The sequence below is a fragment of the Callospermophilus lateralis genome, chromosome 13 (genome assembly GCF_048772815.1).
Source record: "Callospermophilus lateralis isolate mCalLat2 chromosome 13, mCalLat2.hap1, whole genome shotgun sequence".
Classification (NCBI taxonomy): domain Eukaryota; kingdom Metazoa; phylum Chordata; class Mammalia; order Rodentia; family Sciuridae; genus Callospermophilus; species Callospermophilus lateralis.
Window position 1 is genome coordinate 16,167,745 of NC_135317.1, and position 12,331 is coordinate 16,180,075.

Genomic DNA, 12,331 nt, shown 5'->3' on the forward strand with positions numbered 1-12,331 from the left:
GCTACATTAACAAACTACTCCCCAAAATGTCAACAATGTGAGACATATCTCTTTCTCATATTGCACAGGTCATAGGTCCCCTACAACTCTGCTCCAGATGGGAGGTATACTGTGGTGTGATCATATGCCTTTCTGCCCCAACCCAGGATTGATATGCAAAATGACTCACAGAAACTTGCAGGCCTTTAAGAGTTTCTATTTGGTAGATACTATGTTCACATATCACATATTTTGTCCACTTACATTTAAAAAAAATTTAAAATTTGTTCTAATTAGTTATACAAGACAGTAGAAATGCATTTTGACACATTGTACAGAAGTGGTCAACTTGCATTTTATTGATCCAAACAAGTTCTATGCTCAAACCCAGAATAGGGCTGGCAAGATGACTCTGGCTGTAGAAAAGAAGGAAAAGGAGAAGACGACAATAATATAATCTTGAGCATGTGCTAGAGAAGTACTAAGTGATATATTGTAATTGTCATTAAATAAAATAATGTGCTATTTCTTTTGCCACATCAGCTTAAGTCATAGTTCATAAACATATAATTTAGTCCAAGTATGTTCTTTGAATATCCTTGATTAAAATAGTGTAAAAGTTATGAGAAATATATGGGTGGCATATCTTTCAGATTTCCTTCATATTTATGCCTCAGATAGATATTAACTCCTACTATGTTCTTGGAACTGGGTATAAAATAATGAACAAAACAGATATGGTGCTTGCCTTCAAAGACAGGTAGGGAAGAGAACTCCTTTAAAGACTGGAACCTGGGGTCATTAAGTGAATAACAGGAGAATGAGGTTGAGACAATGAATGGAATGGACATAGAAGCAGTGGTGTGGGCAAGTAGTGTTCATATGTTGTTTCTAACAAGGATCTTGAGAGAAATTAGTAGACTCGGCTGTGCTCCAAGGGAGGACCTGGAGTGCAGCTGTGCTGGGTTGATGTGATGAACAGATCTGTGTTTTGACCATTGGCCATTCTGAGCTCTAGGACAGTCCTCTGGGGACTTTAAGAGCCAGCCAGCACCTGGACTACTATAATTCTTGGTGGGTTGGGGGAGCTTGATCAATTTTTCTTTCCCAAGAACTAGGTACTAGCTGTGGGTCCAAGAATTTTGTGGTTTGCTGGTAGCTTAGGTGTCCCATGGAGCAAGTTGTCATTTGATTTTGGTTTTTAATCATGAAGCCTCTGGTTCTAAGAGTCGGGAGGTGGATCTGGAATTGTACCATGAAGCCACTGAAGGCTTTCAACTGAACTTCTATGATTTGAAATGCAGAGGTAGTGTCAGCAGGCATGGCCAGGATGATGGAGCTCCTTAACACAGGGACAAAGCTCAGGCAGATCTTCCTTTAACACCTGCTGTGTCCTTTAGCATCTGCTGTGTGCCAGGCATATCTAAGGTACTAGAGAAATAGTCAACAGCACACACGTGTCCCTGATTTCAGGGAGAGAAGTACTCAGAACACTCTGCTAGATGAATGAAATTCCTTTGATTATATCACATTTCTATACTTTTTTTTAAAAGAAATATATTTTTTAGTTGTAGGTGGACACAATACCTTTATTTATTTATCTTTATGTGGTGCTGAGGATTGAACCCAGTGCCTCATGCACGCTAGACGAGTGCTCTACCACTAAGCCACAACCCCAGCCCCTCAAATTTCTACTCTCAATGCTGCAGTGTCACCCATGAATAATCTATGTAATTAAGTAGCTTTGAACACATCACCACATCTAAGGAAGCTACATGATCTGAAAGGAGTAGTCTAGCCATAAGCTTTAGTGGAAGCACAGTGACCTGGATTAAGAGCTCAGTGTGAACTCTTACTCCAGTAGAAGTTGGAAGTGCCCTCTTGTTTTGCCAAGTAGAAAACTGCATGCATAGTGCTTGTTTCATGAGTTACACAGACCTGGATGGAAACATGGGCAGCTGAGAAGATGTGTGGGTCTGTGAGGGATGCCTGTGGAGGTAGTTTATGCCAGTGGAATTAGCATGCTGTCCACCTACATCTGACTGGTCAGGCTGACAGCCTAATGGTAGTGCTGAGAGGAGGGCAGCATGGTCCAGGCAAAACTTTTTGGCTTCTTGTGCCAGGTTAGCCTTTTGGAAAAGGAGATTCAGGATTTCCCAGAGAGTGTTTAGATTCTGAAAAGGGCAGGTTCCAGGTGAAGGTTGAAACTCACATGCCTAGAAGAGGTGCCCAGTACCTGGATGTTGTGGAGGACAGGGAAGATCTTAGATGAAGTAGCATTTGGCAATTTTCATTGTCAAATTCTGGGTGGAAGAAAACTTGGAGAAGTGATTTTTAAAAGCCTATTATGCAGCCACTAAACATGCCACAGAAAATTAAAAGAAAGTGGCGTCTGTTCCTGTCCTCTTGATTTTCCTAACGGCTCTCTTTCAGTGGCCCATTCCTAATGGTGCTGTCCCTCTTCTCACCCTCCCTCAGGTCTGTGGACATACTGGAGCTGACAGAGCAGGAGGAGCTGCTGAAATTTCACTACCACACTCTGCGGCTGTACTCTGCTGTCTGTGCTCTTGGCAACCACCGGGTGGCCCATGCCCTGTGCAGCCACGTGGACGAGCCTCAGCTACTCTACGCCATCGAGAACAAGTACATGCCCGGGTTGCTGCGCACCGGCTACTATGACCTGCTGATCGACATTCACCTGAGCTCCTATGCCACGGCCAGGCTCATGATGAACAACGAATTCATTGTACCCATGACTGAGGAGACAAAGAGCATCACTCTCTTCCCCGACGAGAACAAAAAGCACGGCCTCCCTGGGATTGGCCTCAGCACTTCCCTCCGGCCCCGGATGCAGTTCTCCTCCCCAAGTTTTGTGAGCATTAGTAATGAATTTTACCAGTACAGTCCAGAGTTCCCGCTGGACATCCTGAAGGCCAAAACCATACAGATGCTGACGGAAGCGGTTAAAGAGGGCAGCCTGCATGCTCGGGACCCGGTTGGGGGGACCACTGAATTCCTCTTTGTGCCTCTCATCAAGCTGTTTTACACCCTGCTGATCATGGGCGTCTTCCACAATGAGGACCTAAAGCACATCTTGCAGCTGATTGAGCCCAGTGTATTCAAGGAAGCTGTCACGCCAGAGGAGGAGGGCCACACCCTGGAGAAAGAGCTCAGTGCAGAAGACTCGAAGGTGGAGGGAGCAGGCGACGAAGGGGGCAAGAGACCCCAGGAAGGCCTGCTCCAAATGAAGCTGCCTGAGCCCGTCAAATTGCAGGTAACCAGAAGATGTCAAACTGCAGGTAACCAGAAGAAAGACTCCCGTCAGTTTCAGAATTACCAAGTATTATTGCAGTTTGCCTCTGTGTGCATGTACATAGTTATTCACAAGGTTAAATTATTTCTCATTCTTCTCCAAGTCTTAGCAGCTTCCTTGTATTTCTCGTTCCTGTAGATGTATTTCACTTATGTAGGGATATCTTAAATCTGACTCACTAAACTCCCCTTCCCCTACTTCCTTTCTTGCCACCTTAGAAGATGAGCTCACCAGTCAATGTGGCTGTTCTTACATAGCAAGGCTTTTCCCCACTGACTGTCGTTTTACGAGGAATTCACTCGGTCTGACTTGCACTGATCAAGATGAATGAAGGGTCTTTTCTTTAGGCCTGTGTGTGTGTAGTTCATTGGAATCAGTTTGATGTTTGCTTCACTGTCATGGTTTTCAGCTCATCTCCTTGGTCAGCATCAATTGGAGTCTTATTCTGGGCTGTGCCCTTGAACCTAAGAGCAGGACATAGGCTTGCACCTGCTTACAGAAACTCAGTCCATAAATACTCTGAAGTAGAAGAATGGGTTCCTAGGAGAATGAAAATTTGGATTATTATTAGAAAGGGGAGGGGAGGTCTCCTGGGTATGGTGACTTTTAGACTGAGGGCAAATGAAAGAGTTGGAGTTGAGCAGGGCCAAGGGAGAGAGCAGCACGGAGTCTCAGGAGCAGAAGCCCAACAGGTCCGGAGGCAGGGGAGGTCCTGACAGCTCCTGGGAGAAAGTGGGAGAAAGTGCTCTCAGCAGGCATTCCTGCTGGTGCAGACCTCAGGGGAAGGTGCTCCTTCAGGTGAAGAAGGGGACGGATTCTGGGGCAGCTTCAGAGAATGACAGAGAGTTCTCTTTAGAAAGTTGACAGAAATGGTTATACTGTGGATGGTGGCGTGCAGGGGTTTAAAGTTCTCCTAAGCACCACCATGTATATATGTCCCAGTTGATACTTAGTGTATACAGCTGTTTTCCTAAAGTTAGCAGGTGTCTCCTGGACATATTTCTGCCTACCACATGCTATCAATTGCACATCCTCTTGGCTTTCCATAACACCCGGCTGAGTAAGCAAGCATTCATAGTCTGTTAACTTCCATGCCAAGCCTGCAGTTCCAGAACTGGTACTTGGGAATGTCGTCAGGACCCCAGACTGTGGTATCTCTGTTCTGTGACCCTCAGCTTGTGGTTTTCTTCTAAGGTGCATTAGCTACTGCCTTCCTTCTCCAGTCTGAAGTCATCGCCCAGTTATGGGAAACATTCTGTTCTGGTACTCATGATGAGGACGTTCCTGGAAGGCCCCCTTGCCTGCCACTCCATCTGTGTCCACTGGCCATACCACCTGTGACTGCAAGAGTGGGCTCAGAGACTCAGTGTCCACCATAGGGATGTATTTGCTGTTTGAGCCTAAACAAATTATGTTTTTTCCCCAGGACTGAGCATGTTGCCACCTACACAAAATTAGGATTCTTTAAGGGAGGAGAGGGGGTAGCTGCGCATGTTTAACAGGCTGCAACTTGGGCTCCTCCAACTCTTGAAGGACTTAGAGGTAAACGTGCCTTTTTAATTGTCTTCTCAGATGTGCCTGTTGCTCCAGTACCTCTGTGACTGCCAGGTCCGGCACCGGATAGAAGCCATCGTAGCCTTTTCAGATGACTTTGTGGCTAAGCTCCAAGATAATCAGCGTTTCCGATATAACGAAGTCATGCAAGCCTTAAACATGTCGGCTGCGCTCACAGCCAGGAAAACCAAGGAATTTAGATCACCACCTCAAGAGCAGGTACTGGAAGGACATGCACATGCTACCTTTTTCCTTGGGAGTTAAGTGCATTCAGGATCTGCACATTGAAAAAATGTGTCATAAGTTGCAAGAGTATTTTCTTGTTGTTGTTATTGTATTCTGTTCAAACTAGCCAAGTTAATTTAATCAATATTCTTAATTTTGCCAAAAGAATCTACTTGGTAGTCTAAACAGAAGAGGGACTTATTGACGGATATCAGGCATGCCCCAGACTCTCTGAGAAGCACATATGCCAGAGTCTGAAGCTCTGCGGATAGTGGCACTGCCTTAGAACAGAGGGCACCTTGGTGGGCATGGAACCTACTGCTGGGAACCTGTTACTGCTAGGACTCCAGGCAAGGTGCTTTCTGAGTGGCTCCTGTAGAAGAGCCAAATGTCTCTCTACATTGCTTTCTGGAGGCTCAACCACCCTGTTTATGGTTCTTTCTCAGATCACTCATCTCCAAATCCAGGTCTCTGTGTATGCTGTAGATTCCAGGGCACAGGATGGAGGGGGGCTGGCTAAAGAGTATAGCACACACATGTCAGCTTCCACATCTTCCACCTGCTGTCTCCTGTCTCCTGTCTCTAAGTTAGCTCAGAGCAAAAGTGTTTACAGAGTAAGATAGAATTCACTCTTTTCACAAGAGAATGTAATCTCTTTGGGGGAACAGTATTTATTGAGCAGAGAACAAGCCTACCCTTTCACAGATGAACTGTCTACTAAAGGACTGTTGGAAGACTTCTGCTTCTGGAAAGATGGACTGCATGTACCTTTCCCTATTCTTCCTTTAAGTACAACTACAACCCTGGATAGGGCATCTAAGAGGGCTATGCAAGGCAGAAGGAGGGCACTGGCTACAGAACCTGGGACCCTGCAGCAGTGTGGTGTTGAGTCCCCAGGATTTTCTTCTGCCTCATCCATTCCAGATATGGAGCTGAAGAAGCCTTTGACCAAGAACACCAGTGGGCAGAGACAAGAAGAGCCTAACATAAGCTTGCTCTCACCTGCCAAAGGACCGGGAAAATGGCAGCTGAGCAAGATGAAAACTTCAGATAATAGCTATACCACAGTAGCCAAAAGCCACAGAGAGGCTGCCCCCACTCCACCCCTACTCAGCGGACCAGCAGAGTGGGGAAGCACCTATAACAAGGTGCCCCCAGAGGAGAGAGCTGGACTTCCATCCCTGCTGAGTGGCAGCAGGGCCAGCCCCTCCCAGACTGTCAGTAGAGGCCAGGGAGGGACAGGCAGCCACCCTCTGACCTTTCCAGGGCTGGTGTCCTCACTAGAACTCCCACCCCTCCCCTGAAGCAATAGGGGCCCCTTCTCTAAATTTTTCTGCTGAATAGTGTCAGAGAAAGCCAGCTATGGCAGCCTTAAATGAGACCCAGAACTTATAGTACACCCGGTGTTCTTCAGATATCAATTAAAATAATTTATCATACCAAGACCTAGAAGAACCAACATGAAAAAAGACAATAAACACCAACACTGAGATGTCAACATCATGACAGAACTTTGAGAGCAATTTTCTCAAGATTGCTTCCAAATGGAAAAAAAAACACAATGGGATTCTCAGCAAAGAAGCAAAAGATACCAAGTAGAAACTTCAGATCTGAAGCATACAGCAGCTAAAATAAAAACCTCATTGAAAGGGCTTAGCAGTGGACAGGAGTGGGCAGAGGAAAGAGCCAGTGAACTGAGAGGGACCAGTAGAAACGACTCCATCCGAGGAAAAGCAAGTAAACAGATCCTCAGAGGCCAGTGGGAGAGACTGAAGGCCTACCACCAAGATGCTGGAGTTGCTCAAGGACAGAAGGTGAACCACAAAAGATAAACAAAGATGCGGGGATGGAAACTTCCAGATTCACTAAAAGACAGGAATCTGGGTGCTCAAGAAGTTGATTGAACCCTCGGCATGAAAAGCCAAAGAATTCTGTATCTAGATACCTCATAATAAAATTTCAGAAAACTAAACAAAAGATCTTGAAAGAAATGACACTTTTCCTACAGTTGGAAAAACAGTTCTAGTGACAGCGAGCTTGTCATCAGGAAGCATGCAGCCCAGTGGGAGGTGGCACAGTGCTGTTTGTCAGGTATGAGAGGAAAAGCTGTCAGCCGGAGTTCATGTGTAGACCCTTTAGGAGCAAAGGGAAACAGGGACAGTCTGAAGTGAGGAGAAGTGGTGGGATGTGACTGCAGAGGGCTAAAAGACGAGGAAGAAAATCTGGAAAATCAGGAAGAAAGAACAGTGGAAAGTGTTAGTTACTATCTGGGTAAAAAAATGCACCTTCCTTCTCTGTAATTCTCAGAATTATATTTGGGATTGAAGCTGGTGTTCTGAAGCTGATGGGGGTGGTTCTCAATATATGTGTCAGAAAATTTTAAGTTACATATTGTAACTGGGGGAGAATAAAGGGACATTAAAGGAGAATTCCTACACTTCAAACTGGTCAAATATTAATATTAGTAGTCTGTATAAGTCATGCAAACATAGTATCATTAGCAACCTCCAAAAAAGCTGTATAAAACCTACACTAAGAAATAACATGGAAGAATCAAAAGGGATCCTAAAAACTGTTCAAGTTACCCACAGCCTGTTGGGGTAAATACATCACAGACAAAACAACAGCAAGGAAAATGATAGTCTTAAATCATAGCCTGCTAATAATTATGTGAATATAAACAATCCATATAATGTAAAAGGAATTAGAGTGAATTTTAAAAAGTCAGTCCAAGTCAATAATGTCTAAACTCACTTCAAATATAATGATGTGGGTAGGTTGATGTCACGTTCCACGACTAAAATACTCTGGGTCACTCCGGGTGAACTGGGCCACATGAAATAATCACACAAGAGACAGAGATACCTTTTTCTTTCAGTTCTATGATGGCTTCTCTGACTGGGGTCTGTGAAAAAAGAGAGAGTGAGCGCAGGCAACCCTTTTATTGGGAAGAAGCCATTCAAATGAGGCAAGGGGTCAGGTTTCAAGGGGTTGATGTTTGCTTACTGATGTCTGCTGTCAACAGATTGAGTCAGAGCAGGAGAAGGGGACACACAAAGGGCATTTCTATGGAACATTCTATCCCAAGCAGGGCCAAGGGGTAGGATTACAAAGGAACAGGTGAGTGTAGCTCAACCCCAGGGGTGTGCCCACTCAGAAGACTGGCCTTGCTATCCGAGTGGGGGAAAGACTGAGCCACGAGTCATGGCACTACTGCGCCAGACTACAGTGATCTTTCAGATCCCCGAGGTATATCAGGACTGGAAGGTGTGGTCACTCAGTGTGGCTCCCCACAGGTTGAAAGGAAAATAATGAAAAATGATAAAATGAAAAATATTAATTAAATGAAAGCAGGTGCCACGTGGTGAAAGCAGACTTCAGCGCAAAGAGAATCTCTGGAGACAGAAAATCATGCAGTGATGAAGAGGTGCTCGTCAGAGAGAAAGGGGTCATGCATTGAGCTGCAGAGCCCCAGAGCAGGTGGAGGCAGAACTGACGGAACTGCAAGGAGAAGGGGGCCTAGCCCACAGTTACCATGGGGACCCCAGCACCTTCACCGCTGGGCAGGAAGAGCAGCCAGGACTGAACCTCATATCATGGAGGTTGATCTCATCCATGGATGTTGACATTGGTAGAATACTCCACCCAGCCACAGTTGCCATACTCTTTTCAGGGGCCTTTAAAACATTTTCAGTGATGGATGGCATCCCGGGCTATCAAGTAACCTCAACTTAAAAAAAAAAAAAAAAAAAAGGAATCTCATAGAATATTGTTTGACCCTGTTGGAATCCAGTTAGAGATCAATAGCACAAATATTTCAGGTATATCTACAAATCCTTAAAAGGGAACAGTACACTTCTAAATAATGAGTCGAGGAGGATGTCTCAAAGAATATCTTAAAATACAGTGAACTGAAAAAAAAGTAGAATATCACATAGAAAAATCTGTGACAAGCTAAAGCAGTGCCCAGATGGAAATATATGCCACTCAGTGCTTACATTTGAAAACACTCAGATTAATAATCTAGGTTGCCACCTTCTTAAGAATTTAGAAAACAGCAAGTAAAATAAACAAAGCAGGCAGAACCCAGATAGGCATGAATGTAGACCAGGACAGAAGTCAGTGAAATTGAAAACAAGACAGTTGTGGAGAAAGTGAATCCAAAAACCAGTTACTTTGGAAAGATTTAATAAAATTGACAAACCTCTGAAAAGCCCCCCTCCCCCCCAAAAGTGTGGGAAGATACAAATTACCAACATCAGGGTTGAAATGAGGTATCATTACAGACCAGTGACATTAGAAGGATCATGTGGGATATTTCTGTCACCACAACAAAAAGTGGTAAGTGACTGAGGTGACAGATGTATCAATTAGCTTGATTTACTCTTTCAAGAAGAGTATAACATTTATTAAAGCATAAAGGTATATCTCACATATGTATGTTTGTCAAATAATTTTTTTTCAAAAGTGAATCATAGGGGAATACATACATATATTGCATTTGCTTTTAAAAATAACATTCTTGAAATGTCAGTGTGTGGCAGAAATTAAGGCTGAGGGCAGGTAAGGTAGGGAAGTGGGTGTGGGCAAGGAGGAGGCATTGGGGCCTTTCAGGTAAAGGAGTCCTCCCGTGTTTTGAGCCTGTCTTGCTTACAGCCTGCTGTGATGCTGTGCTGTAGGCCTAGGGTGTTTCCATGGGAGGAATCTGGTGAAAGCCATACAAGCCCTTTATATTATTTTTAACAATGGCATCTACAGTTATCTCAGAATAAGTTCAACAACAACAACAAAAATTGCACAAAACTTTAATTTTAAAAGGAAAACATGGGATTGCATCTGACCTGTCTTTCTTCATAAGTTTAATATCAATGTGTATAAACTAAATCAAATGGAAGACAGTGTCCCACAGTTGGTTTCATTTAATCATTAATATTAGCAACAGTGTTGTCATCCGTTTTATTGTATTTTAAATTTTCCTTCTTTGCAGCTATATCCTCAAAACAAGTTCTCTAAAATAATTAAAAAGTTTCAAAAACAGTTAAGAAAGAAGAAAAAGAAAAAAATCATCAAAAATTATAGATGCCAGTTAGAAAATAATGGAATTGGAGAAGTATAGTAAATGACCTTTAAGAACTAGCTCGTAGGATCCCTTAGTTAAGGATTTTAAACACGTGCAGGAGTCTGACTGTAGGATGGAGGAGGAATTGATGCTGCATGAGTTTTCCAGCCTGTGTAGCTTTGGGTGATTTGACTTCTTTGTTGGTATTTGTTGGGTTCAGTAATAGACGGTGTCTTTCCTGATTGGCCAGACGGTGTACCTTCAAGGGCTGATTTCATAATACTTTGCTTTTTTCTTGGTGTATGTATCTTTCCGGAATTCACCATTTTCTCCCCGTTCCTCCTCCTTCCTGTTTTCCCTTCCAGATCAATATGCTTCTCAATTTTAAGGATGACAAAAGTGAATGTCCATGTCCTGAAGAAATTCGTGACCAACTATTGGATTTTCATGAAGATTTGATGACACACTGTGGTAGGATCTTCTTGATTTGTAATTGCTATTAGACGGACATTCCTAATCCATACATCCTGGTTCACACTTAAGTATCTAGGTGAATAGCTCTAGCTCTGTTACACGTTCATATAATGGTATTTATTATGGCAGCGTGGCTGACTGTCCCTCTGTGTCAAGTCCGAAGGGTCAGTAAAGTCAAGAGGCAGTGAGCCTGAGCAGAAGATGGCTGAGAGCTTCTCTCGCTCACCTTCTTTTCTTTACCACCAGGGAATCAGAAGGAGGGTGGGGACTTCAGGCAGACCCTTCTGGCAGAGAGATGAGTGTGCAGTTGGTTTAGTCAGTGGCTGTGAAGTTTCTGTAAAAGATGATGAACAAGTCCTAGAGATCTGTGGTGCATGTGCCTGCAGGTAGCAGCACTGAGCTGTGAACTTGAAACTTTTAGAGGGCATGTCTCATGTTAATCGTTCTGACAAACAAAAAACAACAAAAAAAAGCACAAGGAAACTTAAAGGTGATGTATTTATATCTTCAGCTTGATTGAGGTGATGGTTTCATGGTTGTACACCTGTGTTCAAACAGATCAAATTATGTACATTAAGCATGTGCCGTTTTGTCTATCAGTGTGCCCTAATAAAATTCTTTTTTTAAAAAATTAAGTAATTTGATGACAAACAGTCAAATCATTTATGCCTGTGTGCTGTGACCAGCATGGACAAACTCTAGGTTAAAACATATAAAGACTCACACATGCAGATGATTTTGAAGATAAAGCTGAGTGTCAGGCAGAGTGCTGTTGTCTGATGAAAAAGCTGATCTAAAGAGTTATGCCAGCAGACTTTATTTATATATGTCTCATCAGTTTGAAGACTATGCAAGCATTATTCTTTGCATTCAGGAAAGTTACAGAAATTAGAAACATCTATGCAGCTTTTCCACAGTTGCAGCATGCAATGTTAGGAGCTTTGTGTGATGCTCAAGGAGGTCCATTGTTTAAAGCTATTGTTAAGTGGGCAGGCTCAGGAGCAGCAGAGCTGGTGAAACATTGTGGTTGTCTAGCAAGAGAATTCCTCTCTTCCCTGGAGCTATGTGACTGAGATCAAGGTTGAAGCTGATAAGACTCTTCTGCAGAGCCTCCTCATGCAGGGCATTACCAAAGAAATGGGAATCCTGTGCCCTTGCACAGGAGCATTCCCAGGCACCAGGCACATCACAGCCATAAGGTCATCAGAGACCCCCAATCTCAGTCACTGCTCTCCCATTCCTATCAAAGGGCCATCATTCAGGACAGGCCTGGGAAATCCAGTGAGTCTTTTAAAATTAATGAGTGTCTATGGAAGGCCTCCATTGCTGAATGTCAGTAGCCATAATCTGTTTAGGAACTCACTCCTCCTTGTCTTCTTAGAACTTTTAAAATGGAATTGATTAGATGGATGTGTAGTTCTTCATTCTTTTATGAAACAATGTGGAAATTGTTGTAATAAAGAAAATGAATTTGTCATTTTTACGTGAACTATATAGATATGTAGATACATGTCTGATGTGAGATGTGTTTCACATCACCAGTGAGATAATGTTCATCTTATTTAAAACTTATTTAAAAACACTGCCATACATCTTAGTTCATTTTATGGATGAAAAGCCACTAGAATACCACCTGAAAATCACAGCATGCAGATTCTGTCACCAAAGGCAACTGTAAAACAGTGGGATCACTGGTACAATAGGAGCATTCCCTGGTTAAGGGCATC

The 12,331-nt window shown here is 43.4% G+C and overlaps 1 protein-coding gene across 1 annotated transcript in view; it reads left to right on the forward strand.

Annotated features, from left to right (window-relative positions):
• Ryr2 (ryanodine receptor 2) overlaps positions 1 to 12,331 on the forward strand; it is a 585,643-nt gene that overhangs the window by 399,484 nt on the left and 173,828 nt on the right. The window contains exons 37-39 of the mRNA XM_076832381.1: positions 2,458 to 3,253; positions 4,865 to 5,065; positions 10,496 to 10,601. Of these exons, the coding sequence (XP_076688496.1) occupies positions 2,458 to 3,253; positions 4,865 to 5,065; positions 10,496 to 10,601 (1,103 nt within the window). The remainder of the gene's footprint in view (positions 1 to 2,457; positions 3,254 to 4,864; positions 5,066 to 10,495; positions 10,602 to 12,331) is intronic.